The 25,249-nt window shown below is 41.2% G+C and overlaps 3 protein-coding genes and 1 long non-coding RNA gene across 5 annotated transcripts; 3 read left to right on the top strand and 1 right to left on the bottom strand.

The window, feature by feature from the left end:
* The first annotated feature begins 4,689 nt into the window (after positions 1 to 4,689).
* On the top strand, positions 4,690 to 9,827 carry LOC103713731 (G-type lectin S-receptor-like serine/threonine-protein kinase At4g27290). 2 transcript variants are annotated; one of them, XM_008800750.6, is made up of 7 exons: positions 4,690 to 6,036; positions 7,356 to 7,502; positions 7,586 to 7,779; positions 7,925 to 8,135; positions 8,446 to 8,683; positions 8,783 to 8,933; positions 9,032 to 9,827. In XM_008800750.6, exons 1-7 carry the CDS (start codon positions 4,770 to 4,772, stop codon positions 9,335 to 9,337), a joined length of 2,514 nt encoding a protein of 837 aa, XP_008798972.4. In that variant the 5' UTR covers positions 4,690 to 4,769; the 3' UTR covers positions 9,338 to 9,827. The 2 variants fall into 2 exon arrangements, with proteins under 2 accessions (XP_008798972.4, XP_038983038.3); XM_039127110.3 differs by having other exon boundaries at positions 4,693 to 6,036; positions 7,895 to 8,135; positions 9,032 to 9,468.
* A 2,396-nt stretch (positions 9,828 to 12,223) lies between these two features.
* LOC103713071 (protein NRT1/ PTR FAMILY 8.3-like) lies at positions 12,224 to 17,090 on the top strand. The gene is made up of 5 exons (XM_008799839.4): positions 12,224 to 12,488; positions 14,026 to 14,131; positions 14,218 to 14,435; positions 14,578 to 15,134; positions 16,175 to 17,090. The coding sequence occupies exons 1-5, from the start codon at positions 12,432 to 12,434 to the stop codon at positions 16,995 to 16,997; spliced, it is 1,761 nt and encodes a 586-aa protein (XP_008798061.2). The 5' UTR covers positions 12,224 to 12,431; the 3' UTR covers positions 16,998 to 17,090.
* Positions 17,091 to 19,223: 2,133 nt separating this feature from the next.
* On the bottom strand, positions 19,224 to 20,351 carry LOC120109215 (uncharacterized). The gene is made up of 3 exons (XR_005510198.3): positions 20,032 to 20,351; positions 19,765 to 19,945; positions 19,224 to 19,673 (listed from the first exon to the last, which is right to left on the bottom strand). It is a non-coding gene; the product is annotated as an uncharacterized LOC120109215 (long non-coding RNA).
* Positions 20,352 to 20,444: 93 nt separating this feature from the next.
* LOC120109213 (protein NRT1/ PTR FAMILY 8.3-like) lies at positions 20,445 to 24,871 on the top strand. Its single transcript, XM_039122956.3, has 5 exons — positions 20,445 to 20,764; positions 21,751 to 21,856; positions 21,953 to 22,170; positions 22,332 to 22,888; positions 23,825 to 24,871. The coding sequence occupies exons 1-5, from the start codon at positions 20,705 to 20,707 to the stop codon at positions 24,645 to 24,647; spliced, it is 1,764 nt and encodes a 587-aa protein (XP_038978884.1). The 5' UTR covers positions 20,445 to 20,704; the 3' UTR covers positions 24,648 to 24,871.
* Positions 24,872 to 25,249: the final 378 nt, after the last annotated feature.

The following is a 25,249-nucleotide window of genomic DNA, read 5'->3' as shown; positions in this document are numbered from 1 at the left end:
CTTCGTGTCATGTCCATGGTCGCGATGGAATTGGCAGTATCACATCATGTCCTTAGGAGTTATCAACTTCATCTTTTGCGGCCACTTCACATAATTGCAGTTACGAACCTCCATAAGAATCTGTTGACGTGGGGTGTTTAGAGGCGAGTACCTCTCAAACTTTCGAGGAGGGCTTCTCGATCGATGAGTAGCTTCTCCATCCCTCCTCAATTTCTTAGCCGGGATCATAGAGTCATCACCGACCCGTTTATTGTTCTTCTTTATGCCGGGTCTGCCCTCGACTAACTCTCGTTGTACTGTCATGGCCTCCTCGGTATTAACGTACTTATCTACATTGGTCAACAACTTGGCATAGTATCGAAAACCTTTTTTTAAGGAGAAAAGAAACCAAGAAGTCTTCAGTTCGCTCCTCATGGCAGACATCGTGACCGAATGATTCAGGTGACACATTTCTAACATGGCCGCATTAAAATGGCTAACGTAGTCCCGTATGGACTCATCCTCCAGTTGTTTAATCGTAAAGAGGGTGTTTGAACTTTTTCTCAACCTCTTACTACTCATAAAATGGACAACAAACATCCGGACGAGTAGCTTGAACTAATGGACCGAGCTCGGCTATAGCCCGATGTACCACAACTGAGCCATCTTCCGAAGGGTAGCCAGTAAAGCTTTCCATAGCACCGCATCGGTGGCCTCTTGGAGCATAATGAGAGATTTGAAGCTCTCTAAGTGGTCGAGAGGGTCCGAGGTGCCATCATACATCTCCAACTATGGCATCTTGAAATGGGAAGGAACAAGCTCCTCCATTATCTTTGTTGAGAATAGGGGTTCGATAGTGAACTCCACGTTTCGGCCTTTCCTGGCTTGATACTGCCACAGGTCTTTGAGGTGCCGATGCATCCCCTCGAGCTTGTGGTCGAGGCTGGCTTCCCTCTTGCAAGCCTTATCTAGTTGGTCGGAGGAACAATGGCTGGATGCTGGCTCCTCCCAAGAGGACGAGTCAGTAGATCAAGACTGGCCTTCCTTCATCTGACTCCACGGCTGAGTGTGGTGGCTGTGGGGAGCCTTGCCGAAGCTGTGATGACGGGAAAGCTAGAAAAATGGTTCCTACCCCCTAGTGGGGAGTGAGATTTGGGCGCTCCAGGTCTTCACGACAGCACTGTTTAAAAGTTTCCTGCAGCTGCTGAGAGGCAAATGCCTGTCGCATATGTTGAATCGCAACGGTCAGTGCCTAAACCTATTAGAGAAGTACCTGAAATTGTTTAGGGATCACCACTAGGACCGTCTGTGGTTCTATCAGAGGCGGAGCCCTTTGCGAGCTCTGAGCACTTACCCCTTTGGGTTCTCTCTTTTTTGATGATTGTGTAGGTGGAAAAGTTTACCTACCACGAAAAAATTAGGGCACGTGGGCCGGCCAAAAATGACTAGCCTCAGTACGTCCCGAATATTAGACGCAAGTATCTCGCATGTGATGACGTCTTGTTTGTCACATCGGCATGATTTTGGTGATCGTTGGGGCCCCTTGCTAAAATGCTGCAAACTATGAGGAGCTCTTGAGATGTGAACTCGATCGCATAGCATTGGGCTTGCCAGATAGCCGCTCTCAATCGGCCACGCGCTGGCGTTGTAGCAAACTCTAATTGGTCAGTCTTTCTGGTGAGCTGTAGTCGGCCGAAATGAACATCACGAGCCAATAATGAGCATTCTTATTTGCGCTTACATTACATATGGTTTAGATATTAAATTCTCTTTCCAACCTATAAAGCATTATGGTATCTTGTAGCTTCACTTGTTGGTTTTAAAGCCAATCATGATTGCAGAGATGACAATCAACCAGCAGATCATCTTCCGAATAGCTAGAGGAGTAGAAATGGATGGTCCCATGCACATTGTGGACGTCAACTTGACCTCCAAACGTTTTGTTGGATGTTACCAGACTCTTACTTCTCTGAGGTTTTAATAAGGCTGCAAATGGGTCGGGTCGATCCAAGATCCGACCCGGCCCAACCCGCGTAGATACAACCCGATCCGAATTTTAGGACCTACGTTCTGGGTCGGATCCTAAAGTTGGACCTAAATTATTTTCTGGATCATATCTGAGTTTACCGAACGGATCTGACTCGATCCGAATTAGGGCTGGAAGTGGGCTCGGGCCGGCCCGAAGCCCATCGGGCTGGGCCGCCTGCGGGCCGGGCTATGGGCTCGACCCAATGAATTTCGGGCCGAGCTCGGGCTGCAAACTTAAGCCCAAATTTATTTCGGGCCGGGCTCGGGTTTCCCATTGGCCCGGCCCTGGCCCGGACCAAGCCCGAGCCCAATGACAGCCCGAACCAAGCCCAAATTGGCGGCCCGAATTGCATTTGGGAGTGGGAGTGTGGGACTAACCGGTTTAGGCTTTAGGGCTCACGGGATTTGGCATTTGGGGATTTTATCATCGTCTCTACTCTCTAGCCTCCACAGCTCCACTTCTCCAGCCCTAGCCGTCCGCCATCGTCTCTAAGCCAGCCCGACCATCGTCTCTAAGCCAGCCCTAGCCGTCCGCCAGAGCCGCCGCCATCGTCGACCATCGTCTTCTTCATCTAGTCCGCCAGAGCTCGTCGACCATCGTCTTCTTCGTCTAGTCCGCGAGCGCAGAGGCAAGACGAGAGCGGGGGAGCGCAGAGGCAAGACCATCGTCTCTCTTCCCCGATCCCCATCTCGCCCTCTCCCTCTTCCTGTCCTCTCTGGACTCTGGTTCGTCTCCCCCCCCTCCCATCTCAAACCGTAAACCTAATCCCCCTTTCCTATTTCCTCTCACGATCGATTGTTTATTTCTCTTCTTCTCACTTCGCAGGCGTTGATCTTGGCGCTCGGCATTGCGGCCTTCTTCCTCGAATACGTCAGAAAGATCGGACGCAAGCACTCGTAAGTCGTAAACCCTCCATCCTTTCACCTCCCAGTCCAAACCCTCTTCTCCTTTCTTGCCATCTATCTTCCTTCTCGTTTATAATTTTCGGAAAGTGTAGCAGTTGATCTGCTAATCTAGCATTGTTCAAATAAAACCCAGATTTTGATGAGAACTGCCCATTTAGTTTCAAAGGCATCATACCTCAGTGGCTAAATTTTGAACTTCAAGTGGGTTTAGTTGATTTATCATTGCATTTTCTTTCTCTTAACAGGCTATATATGGAAATGTTATTATGTGCTTTATAATGGTTGAGGTCGTATTTGCTTTGGAAACTAAAAGATATGGAGTTTGATGCTGACCATTCTTTAACTTTCAGCACAATATAATTTTGTTATTTCTGAGTTCTGACCTTCATGTTCTAAAGATTCGGTGCAAGAGCGCGATTTTTTTTTTCTTTAATAGCAAAGTGAGGTGGTGATTTTTACCAGATCAAATGGTGCTCCATAAAACTCTTGCCCGGAAATTGTCTGCAAGGCCATATATAGGGCTCCAAACAAAAGAAAGATGTTCATGAGCAGCTCAGGCTTGGCTTGACGACGGGCTTGATTAAGCTCATGTTGTTAGGAAATGAGCCAAGTGCATACCCCAAACGGGCCGGCCCAGGTTAGGGCCCAACTGGGCCGGCCCAAATGGGCTCGGGCCGGGCTCGGGCCGGGCTCGGGCCTTGTTTCTTAAAAATTTTTCGGGCCCCGGCCCGGCCCGAATCCCGGAAAAAAAATTCGGGCCGGGCTTGGGTAGGGGTTTGGCCCGACCCGGCCCGGCCCACTTCCAGCCCTAATCCGAATGGACCGGAGAGAGAGAGAGAGAGAGAGAGAGAGAGAGAGAGAGGGGGGGGGGGGGGGAAAGCAAAAAAAAGTTTTTTTTTGTGTGGGTCATGAAACTATTGGTCCGTCGGTATTCTCTCTCGATCCATTACACTGTTGATATCTCTGGTGTCTCGGTGGCTGGCTTTTTTTTTTTTTTTTTTTTCCTTCTGTTTTTTGGTTTCTGTTTTTTTTAACTTTTGCAGGGAGGAAGTCAGGGAACGCTGAACTGAATATGGGTCATGTGCCGATTTTCTGCAATGGAATTGGATTTTGGAAGAAGGCCTGGGATATTTTTTGCCCTCGTGAGAGGGGAGCTGGGAGACACCAACTTCCGTCCAATCAGTCATATGGATAAAAAATAGCCTGGTATGACATTTGGCTTGTAGACCGACTTAGTTAGTCATGGGTCACCTGTGCTGACCCAAGGTCACCGCTGACTTTTGGCAAGCCTTTCGAGTCATGGGTCAACCAGCACATCATAATTATGATATGACCAAATTAGGTTTACCCAAATACTTTTCCAAAAATGCAAAAAAAAAAAAATATCCGATTCGATCTGAACCGAATCCAACTGACTTGGATCTGGATCCGACTCCGACCCGATCCAACTCAATTTTCAATCGAATCAGATTTGGATCCAAAATTAGAATTCGAACAAAAAATTGGATCGGTCGAATTTTAATGAATCTACCCCTCCATCTAACAAACAAATATTATATTAAATTTGATATGAAATATTACAAAAATACTTATGAAATAGACAGGAAGCTTATAATTACGGGTAGGAAAAACTTTTATAAATTGCCAAACCCAGTCCAAAGTTTACAACTTGCTGAACACGCACACGTACGGAGAGGCCCGCACCCCACCACCACCAAGACCAAGAGAGGAATTTCCTTTAAAGGAGACTTCTCCAGCCACTACTCCAAGAGATCATCGCATGCCCAACTAATGCCTGACCAGACTTGCAAATAGCTTAATTTGCTGATTAACATCCTAGTCATCTCCTTTCCAAAATGAAACTCGGAGCCATAGCAAAGCCAAAGAGCAGTTTGCCTCCCTTCCTCCTCCTCCTCCTCTCCTTCCTGTTCTCTCTTTCCTTGGCCACTGACACCCTTACCCGGACCCAATCCATCCGAGACGGCCAGACCCTGGTCTCGGCCCGAGGTACCTTCGAGCTCGGCTTCTTCAGCCCGGTTGGGTCGACCCACCGCCACCTCGGCATCTGGTACAAGCACATCCCCGTCCAGACCGTCGTCTGGGTCGCCAACCGGGCCAGCCCCCTCCCGGACCGCACCGGCCACCTCCAGCTCGGCCCCGCCGGTGAGCTCCTCCTCACCAACGGCTCGAACCACCCGATCTGGTACACCGACCCGGTTGACTTCTCCCGACCCGTCGCCCAGCTCCTCGACTCCGGCAACTTCGTGCTGCGCGATGCAGCGGACGCACTTCTCGTCGGCGTTGCATGGCAGACCTTCCAATGCCCGACCGACACGTGGCTTCCCGGGATGCGGTTCTCCTCTCGGCTCCCCCTCGGCCTCACTTCCTGGAAGAACTCCGGCGACGCCTCCTTCGGTGATTATACCGTCCGGTTAGACGAGAACGGCCTTCCCCAGATCATCCTCTGGGGCCGGTCGAAGCCGGTCTACCGAACCGGGCCGTGGAACGGCCTGCGGCTCAGCGGCACCCCGGAGATGAAATCCTACAGCACTTTGTTCACCTACGCCTTCGTCTCCAACGAGAACGAGACCTACTACGAGCACGAGCTGAACGACCCATCTATGATTACGAGGCTGGTGCTGGACCAGGCCGGGCAGCTGCAGCGGTTCATATGGGCGAACCAGACCCAGTCCTGGGTCGTGTCCTGGTCCGCACCCAAGGACCTGTGCGACAGGTACGGGAGTTGCGGGCCGTTCGGGGTCTGCAACATGGACTCGAATCCGGTCTGTAAGTGTGTAAATGGGTTCGAGCCGCGGTCAGTCGGGAACTGGACCGCCGGTTGTGCGAGGCGGACCGGCCTGAGGTGCGGGAGCCGGGACGGTTTCAGGAGGGTGACTGAGTTGAAGCTTCCAGATACCGCGACCGCTATCGTCAACCGGAGTATGGGACTGGAGGAGTGCAAGAGGGTGTGCTTGGCCAACTGCTCGTGTGTGGGCTACACAGCCGCTGATATCAGTGGGGGTGTTACTGGGTGCGTTTATTGGGTGGAAGATTTGATGGACCTGAGGGAGTTCCCGAGCGGCGGCCAGGATGTGTACGTCCGATTGGCGGCTTCAGATCTAGGTACGCGTCGCATAACTTTTTTCCCAATGCATTTTGGTGGGCCACAGTTAGCTAATGACGTGGTTGCTGGTGATTGGCTGTTAAAAAAAAAAGAGCGCTAGATTAGAAATATTTTGGGCTTCCTCGGGTGATCCACAGGTGTTGCATATATCGTTGGCTGTGAACATAAACAGCAGATCCTTCGCAGAACTGGAACATAGACGTTTCAGACCGGGTCTAAAATGGGTTTAGATGAATGTGGAAGTGAACGCCGGTTGCATCAAAATTGGAAGACTTTGAACCAAGTTGGGCCGGTTTTTTGAGCTAAACACAAACTGGCGTAGGTTAATAGATGGATCTATATTGGAGCTGGACCGGCTAGATTTTTTAGGTAACAAGTTGGGTCAATCATTGTGGCGCTCAATCAAGTTGCGTCGATAATTGGGGATAGGGCAAAAAGCCAAAAAGCCCCCGCCCACCTTACAACCCACAAAATCAGCCGCCCGTGGAGGGCGCTAGCGTTGATGGCTATCGTCGCCCAGCATAGGTTTGAATAAATAGACTTTTTTTAAATAAAAAACTAAATATTTATTAAAAACTATTTTTTTATTCTTGCGGGTTCAATATTATATGCGATACTTTAATATTAGGATCAATCCATTGGCACCAGCTCTTTTCAGGTGCGCAAGTTTTGAGTGAAATTTGTATAATATTATATATAGCCGATTTCGTAAGATATTCAACATAATTAAAGTCTTACATAGATTTTGTGCAAATTTATCAGAAAATTAGCTTTCTGTTCTACTTGTTTATTGCTTTCAAACATTTTTATTATTAGCTATTTATTCTATATATTTATTGTCGATCAATTTTTAATTTAGGTATCATGTTAGATATGTTTCTACACTCCATCATTTAACAAATTGATGCAAACATTATCAAATCTTGTATAAAATGCAATAGGCAATGATGCAAGTTGAGGTATGCCAAGTCTGTCATGAACTCTAGAACTTCGGTGAGCCTACGAAGAAGAAAAAAAGAGTTTGGTCTCCATAGAACCCACATATATTAGTAGCAAGTAGATTCAGCTCAGCATATTCTTCGCATGCCCTGCTAGAGTTTGGTCTCCATAGAATCCTTTTCCCTTTCGAGAATAATGAGTACTCGAAGTCACTCTTGATGTGCTTGTTCATGAGCTTCTTGTAATCTGCAATTTTAAGTTTCTGCTATTGTCGATTCATGCACACATTTACCTACAACACACAAAAACTTCAAGTTGTTCTTCTCACCAAATGGCGTCGCATACCAAATGGTTTTGAAATTATACTGTCTTCTTCCAGATGAGGATGATGATGAGGACGACGAAACACATGTTCCAGTGGACAAGGAAAAGTTGATCATAATTATAGTTGCAACAATCTGTTTATCTTTGTTTTTCTTGCAATTATGCCTCCGTAGCCTCTGGAAAAAGAAGTTGCAAGGAAAAGGTAAGACGTGCTTCATAGATAGCTATGCTCATTGGAATAGATCAAACTTTACACCTGATTGTTGGGCTATTTGTTGATTGCAGCAAAGATCGAACAATGCGAAAGTCACTCATTACTTGGTTTTGGAGCTAATGTAGCACATAGCCGCATGTCAACAGATGATGTCAATATAAGTGCAGAGTTGTCTCTATTCAGTTTAGGCACTATTGCTGCTGCTACTGACAATTTCGCGGAAGAAAGTAAGCTAGGAAAGGGTGGTTTTGGGGAGGTGTACAAGGTAATTAGCTTTCTCCTTCTTCTTTTTTTTGGCTAACTAGTTCTTTCAGTTATATGCAATAAATCGTTGAATTTGGAGGACTTACACTTTCAATAATTTCTTCTTGTGTCTACAGTCATGCAACAGATGTTGGTTTTGTTGGCAGGGTAAATTACCTAATGGGCAGGAAGTGGCTATTAAAAGACTTTCAGATAGTTCAGGACAAGGACTTGAGGAGTTCAAGAATGAGGTTATTCTGATTGCTAGGCTACAACACATGAACCTTGTGAGACTTCTAGGTTTCTACACTCAAGGAGAAGAGAAGATGCTGATCTATGAGTACATGCCCAATAAAAGTTTGGATTCCATCCTCTTCGGTGAGCTTCTTTAAACATGCATTTTTTGCTCACTGCTTATGATGCACTAGTTCCACATAGAAAGGAGAAATTTCTATGCGATCAAATTATTTGAATATCGTGATGTAGTTTTTCTCCACTTTTGGATGCAAGGATGGAAAACTATCAGCAATTTCTTCAGGAACATGGAAAAAGGATAATGGACTAATTGGATAATCTTGTGCCATTATGACCTTCTTGTTACCCCGCTGTTGAAGCATTTGTCTTATATTTTTTCATTCTATAACCAAGTAAATAACTATTCAATTTTTTTAATTGGAATTTGAATCAGATCCGACCAAGGGAGCAATATTGGATTGGAGTAAACGCAAGAGAATAATTGATGGGATTGCTCAAGGACTCCTCTACCTCCACAAGTACTCTAGACTGAAAGTTATCCACAGAGATCTAAAAGCTAGTAACGTTCTTTTGGATGCCGAGTTGAACCCAAAGATATCAGACTTTGGAATAGCAAGAATATTTGAAGGAAATCAAGAGCAAGGAAAGACAAGAAGGGTTGTTGGGACATAGTAAGTGAAATCTTTCTTCAAGTGAACTTTAATATTAAACTCTTAGATGAAAAAAACTGATGCTAGCGATCAACTAATCATTGTTCCCTCTCTCTGTAGTGGCTATATGCCTCCTGAGTACGCTCTATGGGGGCATTTCTCTGAAAAGACTGATGTCTTCAGCTATGGAGTGTTGCTCCTAGAAATTATCAGTGGCGAGAAGGTTTCTGGTTCTCAGGGCATGAACGGCTCTTTGAATCTTTTAAATTACGTAAGCATGTTCGTCAATCTTTGAATTAATAACGAGCTATTGGGAAACATGTATAAACCAATTTGATGCACTGTGTAACATTTTTCTTTTCATGACAGGCATGGGAGCTTTGGGAGGATGGGAGGGCCTTAGAGCTAGTGGATCCACAACTAGGCAATTCCTATTGCGAAGAAGAGTTGCTGAGATGCATCCATGTGGGACTATCATGTGTGCAAAAAAGTGCTCAAGATAGACCTACAATGTCAGCTGTTGTTTCCCAGCTGGGTGGTAGTAATGTAAGCCTTCCTTCACTGAATCAACCAGCCTTCCATGCTCGTGAAGGTCAGGTAAGTGGAGAAGATTGTCAAAAGAGAGGTATTGGTTCCTCAAATGAAGTAACCATTACTATGATGGAAGGTAGGTGATACATGCTTTAATCTCCTATCAAAGAAACTGTCCCTGTGTGCTTGTGGCTGAAGATGCGAACAAGCCATCTCTTTGGTGACAAAGGTACAGTGAGAGAGAATTTTTATTTCTCAGAAGATTCTTTCAGAGAAGAGAGAAATTTCAAAATTTTGGGTTATCTTATTTGAGGTGACGTAAGTGGATTCGAGCTGTGAAATTTTACATATGAAGTATTAATTAGTCACGTACTGTAACGCATGAGATTTTTTTTTTTTTTTTTTTTTTGAGGAGTGCAATGCTTAAGCTAAGAGAAACAATCGGACACCATTAGATCCCCCTCCCTCTCTACTTTTATGTGCTTAGTGCCAAGGCGATGAAGCTTTTCTAAACTGTCATATACAATGCCTCTTGTACAACTCCTCTTCAAGCTAGTAGAGTTCTTTTTTTATGTAAAGGGAGGCAAAAGAAGCCACCCGGTTTTTATTAAAGATTAATCGTATTTACAACAAAGATGAGGGGTAGAGATAAGTTACATTGTCAAGGAAGAAGAGGAATGCATGTCGGAAAAAGAAGCTAAATGACTCCAAACCGAGTGTCTGATAATCAGGACAGGAATTGTTAATGCTCGTAAGAAGAAGCACTGGAGGAAAAAATCTCATTCAGACTAACAAACAGGGGCATTTATTGCCTGAAAGTTTCAAGCAATTTCATAAAGATTTTCTGGCCTAACACTTTTCTGCTATACCCGTCTCTTTTGAACATGAAGAGCTCTATTTTTCTGATCTCAGAAGATCAAGTTATTGTATCCCTTCCCACATCAAAATGAGACATTAAAATAAGCACTAAGATAAAGAATGGCTACAAGCTCCATAAAGAAAAGTCCGACTTAAGAGAGTTCTGAAACAAAAACCAGTCAATTTTTCACAACCAATTTCATAACACGTCTGGTACCTCCTCTGAAGCATAATACAATCTGCTGGAAGGCATAAGAGGATGAACAAGAGCTATAGAAGAAGGAAACAAAATTGTAATCCCTTAGATATTGAAGAGGCAGATTGCAGAGACTTCTAGTTTTCACTATTGCGTAGGCATGCTGATGATTGGCTCAGCAAGGTTTTTTTTTTTTTTTTGGAGTTAATAAGCTAAACGAGCTTTTATACACAGCATGGTGGACTCTCTCGCCCTCACTATGGCTAGAACTCTGGCATTGTGTCCAGCAATGGCCAAGTCCAGAGAATGTCTTTGATGGAAGGTGGTTATTTGATGGTTGAGATTTTTTTTGAAATTAATGTTGCTTCTTGGGTAAGTCTTTGTCCGGCATGTTTGTCAGTTTTCAAGTTTCAAGTTTTTTTTATCAGAAACATACAAATCGAGGCATTGTAGTGTTTCATAATCCAATTTTTATCTTCAGTTTTTTGGAATTAGCAACCAATTTGTAAAAATTATAAAAGTCAAAAATTATGTTTTTGATTTTTTTTTTTTTTTTTTTGCGACTATCTCCACGGCGTATCAATATTGCCAGCCACCGCCTCCATCCGTCACCAGCCATTGCCGGCCACCATTTATCGCTCCCAATTCGTGGCCTTCATTAGTTGCTTCTAACGCTATCTGTCATGGTGATCATCGACTATTACCATCTATCATCGGCCGCCACCAATTTCACCATTTTTACGGCTAAGCGAGCTTCAATTTTTTGGTTTTCGCAAAAAATAATTTTTAATTTTTTAAAAAATAAAAATTATGCCAAACATTATCTAAGTATGTAGTGTTGGCTCAAGCTTTGTGGCAACTGTATTATACAAATACTAGCATTTTCCCAATGATTGATATGCAGTAATTTGAAGCACGCATCACTTATGGCATGTTCTAACAGAACGTTCCACTGGTTCCATTAGAAGACAACCACTCATAGCATAAGGGCTAAAATAAAGATAGTTTAAACCCTAATGCATAAGTTGTAATTCCTTTGGAAATAAAATTATGCCATATCTCTCATATGTACTGCATGTGCTAGAATTTGTTTGTATTATTTAGCTCAAACTCCCAAAGAGTGGAGACCCACACATATCCACCTGCTTCTTTTATTTGATTTTAGTTGGCAACTCTAGAGATTTTTCAGATATATTGTATTAAAATCAGAGCAAATAAAATAAATGATGAAATGAAACTTATGTTCTCAACTGTTTTGATGGAAGAATAGAATTCATGTTTAATTTACTCATGCCTTTTCTCATTACACATGCATCTTAAGGAGGATAAGTTGATTCATCGTCAAATTTTATGTTTAGTCCTTATAAATTTTGTAGTTTATATTTAACAGTATTTTCTGCATATCTATTATCTATTACCTATATATATAATGGAGGCTCAACTTGTGATGAAGTCCTCTCTCCTATGTAGATGCGGGTATTATCATACTCGGCCATCATCAAAGTTTATTGCTCAATATATAAAATATATTAATGATACTGGTATTAATGTAGTCAACCATCATTAAAGTTTATTACTTAACATGCAACAGAAGTTTAACCATTAAAATCTTTTTTTAATTATGATTTATTATATTATTATATAGTATTTCAATTATAATGAGAAAAATGAGAAAAATATCATATCCTATGCATCATGCAGGGCCAATACTTATAATATCAATATTATTGACATAATTTTTTGCATGGAGACTCTCGTGCAAAATTCTCCATTCTATTTTGTACGCATTCATTGGCTCATATTTGGAATTTTTTCAATATATAAAGAATTTCATGTTTATTTTGCACATAGTTATGCGTAAATATATAATAACGGGGATTAAATTTTAGATCATTAATGAAAACAAGTAGCAGGAATGTTAATTAACAGACATCTTGTGCTGCTACTTGTCTATAAACCATTCTTGTTTTTGAGAAATTACGTAAATAATTTAATCAGTGGCATCGTGGCCACTCTTGAACAAAACTTTGTGTATCGACACGCGTCACAAAGTTATGTGCTGTTTTAAAGGCAACACTGCTAAAAAACTCTCTTCAAAAAAATAAAATTGGTGCTCTGTCTCATTTCTCGGGCGGGAAATCCCTGGAATCCTTAACCTTCTCCTCTCTCTCTGAGTCTCCATCCATGGGCTCTCAGGAGGAGAAACCAAAATTGCTGTTGGAAGATGGGCTCTCATCAGAGGTTCGTCTCTTTGTCGCAGACAAAGATTATTATTATTATTATTTTGTTGCTTCCTTAGATTTGCTCCTCGATTCGGGGTTCCTTAGTTTGGTAAATTCTTAAATCATTCAATGTGGATTTGAGAAAGATTAATGTTATGGTAACAAATTTTCTGTTATCTATGGATTGTTATCTATTTTTCAGATTTTTGATTTCTGATAGATTTGGGTTAGTCTAGTCGTGAACCTCCCTTTACATCAAAAAAGAAAAAGAAAGATTTGGGGAAGTCTAATGGGATCATAGTTCATATGGCTGCGGCCTGAGGTGGTGTTGGAAAAAATAGATCTTGATAGGAATTCATAATCCAAGGTCTTCGAGAAGTGACATTAGATTATCTAATCTCCACTATACAATAGACAGACCTGTTAGAATAGAAATTAAGCACCAAAATTTGAAAACTGAAAAGAAATTAGTGATCTAAGTCCTCACAATCTGCATGCATCAGGAATGATCAAGCAAAGTTGAGAGTGTCAATTGGCTCAATTGTTTAAGTTATTGGGTGTTGGATACCAGGTTCGAATCCCATCCTCAACCCAATTACTGCTTCCTTCAGCCCTAGCCCACAAGAAAGAAGAACAAAAAAAGAATGATTAACCAAACTAAGTACAATGAATCTTCTTTTTTTTCCTCTTTTCTTTTCTCATTTTCTTTTTCATATTTTCCTTTTATTGCTTCTCTTTTTTGTGTCCATTTTGTGCGATTGTCTTCTCCAGTCTCCACCATTTTGCTTGAAAAAAAATAAAAAAATATCGTGAATCTTCTTCTTTTTCTTCTTTAGAATCTGTTAGATGATTAGAAGGCAATGACCGACGAGCAGATAAAAAGAGCTTTCAGATGCAACTGCTCAAATTTTTTATTGTTGTTCTGAAGATTGTAGATTGACGTGCTCCAACTCAAATAGCCGGGAATTTTTTCCCTTCTGTAGTACTTAATCTGTCCAATAGAAATGTCACGACTTGGTAACTAGTTGACTGAGATAACTTTAGCTATCTGCTTTGCAGAGAGCTTGACCTTAATAGTTTTCAATACAAAAAAGAAAAATCATTTCTTTTTATCAAATTATCATGCAAAAATTTTCATGGAAATGAAGATCCGGCTTGCCATTGCAAAGTCTAGTTCTGGATGCAGTTTTGATCTAACTATTTGATTGCATAATTCAGGACTGCTTATGGTCTATTTGATTGCATGATTCAGGACTCTGCTTATGGTTATACATCTTTTTGAGTGATTACAGTTAAAAGTCTGAGTTGTGAATGCTAATTTTACTCCATTCATTTTATCATGCCAGTTAGTAGGTATAGTAACATATTTCACACACTTTTTCTTCAAGAATGCTTGTATTCATATGGTTGAGATTTTGATTTCTGATTCTATTTCATCCATTTTATCGTGCCAGTCAGTGCGATTGTCCAAAACTTCGCATACCTTCCAGCTTTTCTGATAGTTTAGGACTCATATAAAATTTCATCATATTTGGTTTATGCTGTTTTATCTGTAGAATGGAAATGGAGGACCATACACAGGAGATGGATCGGTCGACATTCATGGAAATCCAGTCCTAAAGAATGGCACTGGCAATTGGAGAGCATGCCCCTTTATTTTAGGTATTAAGATTACTTGATACTGTTTAGCCTATTATTTATCAACTACCCATAATCGCAGTGCTCAAGATTCTATAACCAAATCACAGGGACTGAATGTTGTGAACGTTTGGCTTACTATGGAATAGCAACCAATCTTGTTGCTTACCTTGCAAAAAAATTACATGAGGGAAATGCCCCTGCAGCAAGAAATGTCACAACTTGGCAAGGGACTTGCTACCTCACCCCCCTGATTGGAGCAATATCGGCTGATGCATACTGGGGAAGGTACTGGACAATTGCAGTCTTCTTGACAATATACTTTATAGTAAGTACGGTACAACAAATATTTTTTTCTCCTTTTTGTAATCATAACTGCATCTGTTTGGTCTCTTTGTTTTGTGACTTATGATCTGTTTTGTCCATATTATTTAATTCAGGAGATTATGATGCTACTGTTTTGGTTGTAGGGAATGGGTACTTTGACCCTTTCAGCATCAGTTCCTGCCTTCAGGCCTCCATCCTGTGCAGGATCAATTTGCCCAGAAGCAAGACCAGCTCAATATGCTGTTCTCTTTATTGGTCTCTATCTGATTGCATTAGGGTCTGGTGGAATTAAACCTTGTATCTCCTCCCTTGGTGCTGATCAATTCGACGATACAGATCGAGCAGAAAGAGTGAAGAAGGGATCCTTTTTTAATTGGTTTTATTTCTCTGTGAATATCGGTGCACTTTTATCCAGCAGTTTTCTTGTGTGGGTGCAAGACAGTTATGGGTGGGCTCTGGGCTTTGGTATTCCTACACTGTTTATGGGCCTGGCCATTATAAGTTTTTTCTCAGGGACCTCACTTTATAGATTTCAAAAACCGGGTGGAAGTCCTATTACAAGAGTATGCCAGGTGGTCGTAGCTTCTCTTCGCAAGTGGAAGGTAGATGTCCCCCATGATAGTTCTCTTCTCCATGAACTACCAGGCAAAGCCTCAGCAATCAAAGGGAGTAGAAAGTTGGAGCACACAGATGAACTCAAGTACATCTCTGAACTTTTCTTACTTCTTTAAATGTTAAATGAATCTTGAGCCAAGTCCTCTTAAGTCATTTTGCTACTCAGGCAGGACATGCATCTTTAGATTTGTAAAAGGGCTAACTGGAGATTCTTATGTACATAAGTTGCCAAGAGGTTCTCTTGCTATCTCTATGTAACATCTTTTAAGAATCCATAAGTTGTCGATGATGGTCAGTCTCAGAAATCACTTGTTTGGTATATATCATAAGCGGAAAGCATCAAATAGAATTATAAAATCAGATTAGAACCGGAAGAATTGCTAATAAATCACTGCAAAAAGATTCAGAAAATATCTTAGTCTTTACAAGTACGTTGCGAATGGGGTTTAGCCAACTTGTTCGTAATGTTTGCATTGTTACTTTCTAAAAGAGTTTGTGTATATATTTAGTTTCCATTTTCTGTGTATGAGAGATTATAAAGATCATAGATGAGTTTACTCAGCTGAAAGTTATTATCAACTTGCAGAATATTTCATACTTATTCCAACTACAGTAAGGAGCTTAAGAACTACATGATTCACCCACTCGTCCCGGAAAGAAATTCCACCCACCTAAGTAAAGAACTGTTACAAATAATGAAGAAAGTAATAGATCAATTTAGATAACCAGACACATTTAAAGCAAAGAGCGAATTGACCACTTCCACACAGGACTAGTTTGTAGTTCGAGGTCTGTCCCCCATGTGCATACCTCCATTTTACCTTCACATCATATGAAACCAATGTTTTTCTGTTGGAGATAAGCCAACTGTGGACTGATTTACTAAATAGTATACAGAGAGGAAAAAATAAAAAGATGATTATATCAGTTGTTTCACAAGTGCATGATCAACTATTTTTAGACACTATGTTTTCAGTAGCTAGCATTTTGTCTAAATATGCTATGAAATTTACATATACACGAGTTATAATATGTATTTACATATAAATATATGCAATAATCTGTTATGATTTCTTCTTGGTATGGCATGTTGAACTGTGCAATATTAACAAATATGAACTTCAGGTTTCTTGACAAGGCTGCAACAGTTTTAGATCTTGATGAGAGGATCGAAAGCTTCTCCAACCCATGGAGGCTCTGCACAGTCACTCAGGTGGAAGAACTGAAGTTATTGGTACGCATCTTCCCCATCTGGGCTACCAGCATTGTGTTTGCTGCTGTCATTGCGCAGATCTCTACATTGTTTGTCGAACAAGGGATGGTTCTTGAGACGACCATTGCTTCCTTCAGCATTCCTCCTGCATCTCTATCTACCTTTAATGCGATCAGTGTTATCTTATGGATTCCAGTCTACGACAGGGTTCTTGTGCCATTAGCAAGGAGATTCACGGGCAATGAGAGAGGCTTTTCAGAATTGCAGAGGATGGGTATCGGCCTTTTCATATCTATACTGGCAATGGCTGCAGCAGCACTGCTGGAGATAAAGCGTTTGAGCATCGCAAAGGCTGAGCATTTGGAGCACCAAAAAGTGGCAGTTCCCCTCAGCATCTTCTGGCAGATACCTCAGCATGTCTTGGCTGGAGCGGCAGAAGTATTCACAGCCATCGGGCAGCTCGAATTTTTCTATGATCAGTCTCCTGATGCCATGAGAAGTCTCTGTAGTGCGCTATCATTTGTCACAAATGCACTGGGGAATTACCTAAGCTCTCTGATCCTGACCATTGTGACACATATAACAACCCAAGGAGGGAAGACTGGGTGGATTTCTGATAATTTAAATGAAGGGCATCTCGATTTCTTCTTCTGGCTTCTAGCTGCACTCGGTTTGTTGAACCTTCTAGTTTATGTTTACTGTGCCATGAAGTATAAAAGCAAGAAGGCTTCTTGAACTCTGTCTTTGTTGTGTACAAATACTTTTACAAGATGCTAGAATGGTTATAGATGTGTCACTTAACCATGTAGAAGTATCCTTCCTATGTGATGTTTTAGATCAGGAAGATGATAATATTATATGATAATTGATAAGTAACATATTTTTGCTTGCGTGATGCTTCCGTTGGGGTATGTGTACCCCAGAAAGGTTGGTTGAAACTTTTATTTCTCTAGTCCTACATGTGAGGATTTGATGGTTATGCTGTCTGAGACCTGGGCATGCCACTGTTGGATTCTATGCTGCAAGAAATTCTGATTTATTTTGTGAGGTTCCCTACATCCATTCTTGCAACAGATTGAATGGAGAACATTTTGTCTGAGTGCTGGTGCTCCACTGCTTTTTTCAGTTTCTTTTTTCTCTGCTTCTTTCCACTCTATTTGTAGCAGAGCTTTGCTTCCTTAGATTGTTGCCTCTTCCTCTTAGCAGCTTCTGAACTTTGTATTCTTTTGATCAGATCAATAAAAGCCGCGTGGCTATCTACGTCCCCTTCTATCAAAAAAGAAAAGAAAGATATCTAGGCATGTTGATGCATCAGAAGTAGGCTTAGCATGACTCCCTGTATTATTGCTACTTCCAGTCCTGAGATTCAAGGTATTTCTATCCCATTGGTTGTCGTACAATACTATTCCATAATAATAATGGTTAAAGAAAAAAAAAACTCCTTTAAGTATTTGCTTGTAACAAGAAGTGCGTTATGTGAAATTTTAAAACTTTTAAAACTCTAAGGTAGTTATTACGTTGTGCTTGGACCAAAAAATATAGATAGAAATATAATAGAAAAAGAGAATTTAGTTGGATAAGGTATTTCCAAAAAAAACTATCTTAAAACAAATTTATATGAACTCCAATAACGCTTATGGCTGAGGGCCTGCGGCGACCGCAGGGTCCTTCCCCCTTCTTCTTCTTCTTTCTGTTCCTCTCCCTACATTCTAGCCCTTTGCCAAATCCCAGGCTTTGCCTGTGGGATGTAGGGTTTTTATAGACCTCGGAGGTGTGGGGGAGCTCGGTCGAACGGCCGTAACGGTCGGCCGTTCGGCGATTACAACCGCTCAACAGCCATGTGGCCATTCAAACCAGCTGGAGCAGGGGGATCGCGATCCCTTACTCCTAGGGTAGAGTCGGCTTGGGTCTGCCGACTATGGTAAGGCCAAGTCCAGCTGGCCCATTTATTACAAGTAGTGTCACCAGCCGGTAAATCTCAACAAATCTTCGGTAATCTTTAGTCCAAAAACACCTGAAGGAAAGTCATAAAGCTCGCTTCAATCCTTCAGATCCCCCATTCAAACATCTTTAGAGAATATTTGGGCGTACCTGTCATAGAGAGTGGATCATCTGCAATTGATTTCAATTCATCAAGGACCATATTGCAGCAAGATTAGAATCTTGGAAATGGAAATTTCTATCTATGGCTGGAAGACGACTGATATAATCAGTTTGGCCAGTTCAAATAATGCCTAGTAGCTAGATGCCACAAGCAGTTATAAGGTGGATTGAAAAAAAAATTAGATGTTTCTTGTAGGGTCACAATACTGAACAAAGAAAGCTACATTTGATCTCATGGGAGGTGATCTATCAGCCTGAAGAAGATGGAGGATGGGGTATTCCATTTTTTACTGGCACAAAGATCTGCTTAGTAAAGCAGCAGAAAAAATTGTACCGCAGCCAAAACCAGTCAAATCCAATTCCAAACATCGGCTCGAGTTGCAATATTTTCTAGTCTACATGGCGATGGATCGGGTTTGCTTTGATATTATTTATAACAATTCTGAACCTCACTCAAAATACCTACTTTATATATTTATTGGTCTTATATAAGTATCCAAAATTTTTCCATAACTGATTTGGAGCTAAATACGCACCAGTGCAGGCTCTCACAATTCCTATTAATATAGAAACCATGGCTGACTAAAAATTGATGAAGGTTTCTTTATTAGCTCTGGTGAATGGAACTATCAACTGCTCCCACAATGTTTCCATCCACAATTAGTTGCCAAAATCACAGAAATTTGGCTCCTATACAACAAAAAAGATGCTAAAGAATGTGGTTATGGATTAAGAAACAAAGTTATTGTTAACGAGATCTTCACATTTCTAGAGCCATCAATTCAAAATCAAGATCAAACTCTATCTTTGGGCTAGGTTTGGAAACTGAAAGTACATACGAGAATTGAACTCTTTGCATGGAGATTAAATTAAGGTGGCATTCCCTGTGCTTCAGTTCTTTACAGAGATTAATAAAATAAGAGGAAGAAGAAACAGAGTAGTTGACAAGAGGAGGATGAAGATCGGGTGTGGGAGCAAGCCGACGTATTTCTTCAGGGAAGGAGACAAGGGCCTGGGCTGAGAACTCGAGGCTGGGGAAGATGAGATCGCTCTCCTCGGAGACCATGGACTCCACAAGCCGGAGGTGGTAAAAAAAGACATTTGAAGCAAGGAGGAGTCTTGCTTATAGAAATCCGAAATCTTTCAGAATAATGTCTAATATCATCAAATACCGGAAGGAATCGAGGAGGCTCCGGCCGCAAATCTCGTAGGTGTTGGTCACCCTCTTCCCAGGCCTCGGCTGCAGCCTCTTGTTGAGCTTCGACGCCTCTGACACCTTATCATGTTATGGCACGATGACCTCCGAATCTAAAACAAAATCCCGAAAGGAAAAAAAAAAAATCAAAATCCTTTTCTTGGTTTCTTTCAAAGATTCTATGAGAAGAATAAGAACGAATACCTGAACAACGTGGTGGTCCTTGTGGTTGGCGAGGCAATAGGAATAAAGAGCCCGCCCTATGCAATCCAAAAATTACATATTGCATCTGTTTTTGTTGAATCGGCATGAACCTCACAGGGAACAAAGAAGCTCGTCTTCAGAAGCGGCCTCAGTCATGGCGGACCATTCTCAGCGAACCCACCTGCACCCAAACCCCCGTCTCCAGATCAAAACCCAGCCCCAAAGATCCCATTTTCAGCAAACAACGTGCGAAAATCGAAACTTTACCATCACTTTATTCTGCTTGCTCCACAGAAGCTGATCTTTTGGTGGTTCTCGATCGCCAGCTCGTCCAGTTACGAGGAAATCCACAGCTAACACCAAAACAGAGCAAATCCAAGATTGGTATCCATGCCACTAACCAATCGGGAAATGGAGATTCCTCAGCATCGAGTGTTACCACTCGGACCGAAGCGCCGCAAGGAATCACTGCCGGAGACTGCCGAAAAGCTCACCGAAGAGAAGGGGACGCAGAGAGGAGAGCAAAGAAAGAGAAGGGAGAGAGAAGAGTTGAATAGGGAGAGGGATGAAGGGAGGAGTGATCGCTTTGTGAATTATGGATTCAGAATGCTTTGAGATCTGTGTGGTTGGTGATCCAACGATGGCTGTATGCGAAGGAACGTAATTTCTTCTTTCGTGCAAAAGATGCAACCCACTTCTCTTGCCTGAACCTGGACTGGAAGTTGGAACCAATAAAAAATGATAAGGGAAAGGCTGGCCTTTGCCATTTCACCGTCGTCTCGATGCTCGGTCTTAAATCTTCTCTCTCCCCGTCAGCGGAAGCATTCCACTCCCAGCTAGTCTCTCGATGATTACCTCGTTGTTAAAAAATCCCTTCGAATCCCTAATTCACTAGCCTTTTATTGCGGAATCCCCCTCTCTCTCTTTCGGCTTTCGATCCATGGGCTCTCAGGAGGAAGATCAGAGATCGCTCTTGGAAGACGTTCTCTTATCGGAAGAGGTCTGCTTTCTTCTTTCATAGCTTTAGATTCCGATGAAAATTTTGGCCTATCTATCTTCGTTCGATTTAGGAAGTTCTGTAATGGATTTATTTCTTTTATTAATGATTGTTTCGTTGTGAATCTGAGGATGATTGGTACTAATGTAAGAAATTGTGTTTTAGCTATTGACTTGTATCCGTCTTTCAGATTTTTTTGCTTTCTGATGGAGTTGGGTGAATAAATCCTCTCCAATTTGGGTGTGTCATGATTCATTTGGTCGTGCTTTGACGTGAAGCCTTGGAAAGATTAGATCTTTATAAGAACATGTCCCAGATCCTTGAAAAATGAGATTAGATTATTTAATCTCCATCATACAATAGGAAAATAAAAAACAGAAATTGAAAAGAAAACAGGAAACTAGGGTTCGCAATTCTAAAGGTCTGTAGGCGTCAAGAATGATTGAGCAAAGTAAATACTAAGAACCTTCCGTAAGATAATTGGAAGCAGCGACCAATATGCAGATGAAGGGAATGGTTTCAGATGCAACTGCTCATAAGTTTCTATTACTGATTTATGGATGGTAGGTTTTACGTGCTGTAACTCAAACAGTCCTTGCATGTCTTCCCCCAAGGTGCTTGACCTGTCTGATAAAGGTGGCACAGCCGGGTAATTTGTTACCTGGGATTATTTTCATTTAGCTGTTTTTTGTAACCTTTGCTTAAAGCCTGAGCTTAATAGTTCTTAAATAGGGAAAAAATGTTTTTGATCAAAACATCATTTAGAAGTTGTCATCAGAATGAAGGTTTGGGTTGCCATTGCAAAGTCTAAATCTCAGTTTTGATCTGATTTCAGTTACACAATTGACATTGTAAATGCGAATTATATTCCATTCATTTTGTTATGCTAGTTGATAGGACTCTTTTAAAATTCACGCACCTTCTAGTCTCTGATTATTTAGAACTTTATAAAATTCCATCACATTGGATATCTGTTGTTTGATATGTAGAATGGAAATAAAGGACCATACACGGGAGATGGATCAGTTGACATAAATGGAAATCCTGTCTTAAAGAATGGCACAGGCAATTGGAGAGCATGCCCTTTCATCTTAGGTATTAACATTACTTGATACTGTTTGATACTGTTTAGCCCATTATATATTAGCTATGCATAATTGCTGCACTCAAGATTCTATAACCAAATCACAGGGACTGAATGTTGTGAACGTTTGGCCTACTACGGAATAGCAACCAATCTTGTCACTTACCTCACCAAAAAACTACATGAGGGAAATGTCTCTGCTGCAAGAAATGTCACAACTTGGCAAGGAACTTGCTACATCACCCCCTTGATTGGAGCAATATTGGCTGATGCATACTGGGGGAGGTACTGGACTATAGCAGTCTTCTCAACAATATACTTTGTTGTAAGTACAAGTACTTTTTCTCTCATTTTTTCTTCTTGTAATCATGTATCTTTTTTGGTATGCTTGTAATCATGTGTTTGGTTGCTCTGTTTGTGACTTATGATCTGTTTGTTCCATATTATTTAATTTGGAAATTAATTATGCTACTGTTTTGGGTGTAGGGAATGGGTACATTGACCCTTTCAGCATCAGTTCCTGCCTTTAAGCCTCCATCATGTGTGAAATCTGTTTGCCCAGAAGCAAGTCTATCCCAATATGCTATTTTCTTTGTCGGTCTCTATCTGATTGCATTAGGGACTGGAGGAATTAAACCCTGTGTCTCTTCCTTTGGTGCTGATCAATTTGATGACACTGATCCAGCAGAGAGAGTGAAGAAGGGATCCTTCTTTAATTGGTTTTATTTCTCTGTGAATATTGGTGCTCTTATATCCAGCAGTTTTCTTGTGTGGGTGCAAGACAACTATGGGTGGGGTTTGGGCTTTGGTATTCCTACATTGTTCATGGCCCTAGCCATTATAAGTTTTTTCGCAGGCACCACACTCTATAGATTTCAAAAACCAGGAGGAAGCCCTATTACAAGAATGTGCCAGGTGGCTGTAGCTTCTCTTCGTAAATGGAAGTTAGATGTCCCTCATGATAGTTCTCTCCTATATGAACTACCGGACAAAGCTTCAGCAATTGAAGGGAGTAGAAAATTGGAGCACACTGACGAACTTAAGTACATCTCTTAACTTCATTTATATCTCAAAAGATTTGATTGTTGCATTAATCTCGAGTCAAGTCCTTAAGTAATTCTGCTACTCAGTCTGGACGTGCATCTATAGACATGCAATTGGCTGATTGAAAATCCTTGCGGATGAAATTTAGGTTGCAAATTGTCAAGAGATTCTCTTGCAATCTCTGTGGTACTTCTTTTAAGAATCCATAATCTGCCAACAATGGTCAGTCTTAGAAATCGGTTATCTATCATATCATAAGAGGACATCATCGAAGTAAATTGTAATGCCAGATTATAAACTAGAAGAGTTTATTGAAATCATTTCAAAAAATGAACGAAATCAGTTAATTTTTGTAAGTTCATGGTGAATAGGGTTCCATCAAATTGTTCGTCATTTTTGCTTTGGTACCTTCTAAAGGTGTTTGCATCCCCATTTTTGATATGCTGTGTATTTGATTTTATAAAATTCATGACTTTTCAACTTAAAGCTGTATTCACTTAGTAACTGTGTAAATTTTCATTTTTTCTTCAGTTCATGTAAAACTCTTATCTTGCTATTGGAAATTAGCCAACAGTGGGCTGATTTACTTGGTTTTACTTTAATGATAGACATCAAACAAGCATTTATCTTGACAATATATTATCAACTAAGATCTAAAAACAAAGCATATGTCCTTTCTGTTTTAATCAAATCAAATCATGAAATTTGAGTGATGGATCATTATTTCTGCTAAAAACTGATGATTATTATCAACTGTCCGACATGGTCTGACTTGTGACTTTTTCTTAATATATATAACATTTTTCAGTAGCTAATACTTTCTTTAGATGTGCTATGTTTTTTAGTAGCTAGGTTTTTGTATACAGTAATTCTTTTGCTGTTTCTTCCAGATATTGCATGTTGAACTGCTAAATATTAGTAAACTTGTACTGCAGGTTTCTCGACAAGGCTGCTACTGTGTCAGATCTTGATTTGAAGACTGAAAGTTTGTCCAATCCCTGGAGGCTCTGCACAGTCACTCAGGTGGAAGAACTGAAGATACTGGTACGGATGTTCCCCATCTGGGCCACTACCATTGTTTTCTCTGCAGTCTATGCACAGATCTCTACCATGTTTGTGGAACAAGGGATGGTTCTAGATGCAACAGTTGGCTCATTCACCATTCCCCCTGCATCTCTATCAACCTTTGATGTGATCAGTGTTATCATATGGGTTCCAATCTATGACAGGATTCTTGTTCCAATAGTAAGGAGGTTCACGGGCAAGGAGAGAGGTTTTTCAGAACTACAGAGGATGGGCATTGGACTATTCATATCAATATTGGCAATGGCGGCGGCAGCACTGGTGGAGATAAAACGTTTGGGCATTGTGAAGGCTGAGCATTTGGAGCACCAAAAAGTGGCAGTTCCATTGAGCATTTTCTGGCAGATACCTCAATATTTCTTAGTTGGAGCAGCAGAAGTATTTACATTCATTGGGCAGCTTGAGTTTTTCTATGATCAGTCTCCCGATGCCATGCGAAGTCTCTGCAGTGCGCTTTCACTCCTCACAACCGCACTGGGGAATTACCTAAGCTCTCTGATTCTGACAGTTGTGACATATATAACAACTCTAGGAGGGAAGACTGGATGGATTCCTGACAACTTAAATGAAGGGCATCTTGATTATTTCTTCTGGCTTTTAGCTGGGCTCAGTTTTCTGAACCTTCTGGTTTATGTTTTCTGTGCAATTAGGTATAGGAGCAAGAAGGCTTCTTGAGCTCCAACTTGAATGTTTGTAGTAATGTTGTACAGCTGTTGTGTCATTCCCAAATCTTGGCTTCAGAACATTCCCAAATCTGGTGTACAGCTGTTGTGTCATTCATGTTTCCATTGAATACTTTAATGTTGTAGTAGTATCTTTCTTTTATTTGCCTTGGTTGAGACATTTGTGCTGATGTAATTAGTATGTAATAGAAAATAGTAACTCTTTCACAAGAAAAATAATAATTTTGCTATTTCTTGCATGGTGTCTCTGTTGGGGTCTCAGGGAGCATGCGTGACGTGGCAGTTGATCGTCAGCATGGCAGATCTTATGTTAACACATCAGAAGTTGGTTAGCAGTTGCCTTGTGGGCAGAATTGCCGACTGGTATTCTGGTGGTGGTATATGCGAGCCTTCAAAGTATGTTCCAAACCCCTAGAGAAGGGAAAAGACAAAAGTTTGTGCTTGGTTATGAGACAATGTTATCTTCAAAGGGAAGTATCAAAGTTTATTGTACCAATCAGTACTGTATCATTCTATATCCGTACTAAACCGGTATGCAGTTTCATACTGTACCAACATTTGGTACATCTCATCATCTTATACTATACTACGTAT

This window comes from Phoenix dactylifera, chromosome 7, assembly GCF_051530095.1.
Source record: "Phoenix dactylifera cultivar Ajwa chromosome 7, Ajwa_hap1_PhDact_Kaust_v1.1, whole genome shotgun sequence".
Lineage (NCBI taxonomy): Eukaryota > Viridiplantae > Streptophyta > Magnoliopsida > Arecales > Arecaceae > Phoenix > Phoenix dactylifera.
Note: the sequence above shows the minus strand (reverse complement) of the source record. Positions and strands in the feature narration are given on the sequence as shown.

Excerpts from the sequence above, each read along its gene's own strand:
- LOC103713731 (XM_039127110.3), top strand. The coding sequence starts at position 4,770 with ATGAAACTCGGAGCCATAGCAAAGCCAAAGAGCAGTTTGCCTCCCTTC. Across the intron at positions 6,037-7,355 it reads ATTGGCGGCTTCAGATCTAG|ATGAGGATGATGATGAGGAC; the intron begins GTACGCGTCGCA and ends GTCTTCTTCCAG. Across the intron at positions 7,780-7,894 it reads GTTTTGGGGAGGTGTACAAG|TCATGCAACAGATGTTGGTT; the intron begins GTAATTAGCTTT and ends TTGTGTCTACAG.
- LOC103713071 (XM_008799839.4), top strand. The coding sequence starts at position 12,432 with ATGGGCTCTCAGGAGGAGAAACCAAAATTGCTGTTGGAAGATGGGCTC. Across the intron at positions 12,489-14,025 it reads AAGATGGGCTCTCATCAGAG|AATGGAAATGGAGGACCATA; the intron begins GTTCGTCTCTTT and ends TTTTATCTGTAG. Across the intron at positions 15,135-16,174 it reads GAGCACACAGATGAACTCAA|GTTTCTTGACAAGGCTGCAA; the intron begins GTACATCTCTGA and ends TATGAACTTCAG.
- LOC120109213 (XM_039122956.3), top strand. The coding sequence starts at position 20,705 with ATGGGCTCTCAGGAGGAAGATCAGAGATCGCTCTTGGAAGACGTTCTC. Across the intron at positions 20,765-21,750 it reads ACGTTCTCTTATCGGAAGAG|AATGGAAATAAAGGACCATA; the intron begins GTCTGCTTTCTT and ends TTTGATATGTAG. Across the intron at positions 21,857-21,952 it reads AGCATGCCCTTTCATCTTAG|GGACTGAATGTTGTGAACGT; the intron begins GTATTAACATTA and ends ACCAAATCACAG.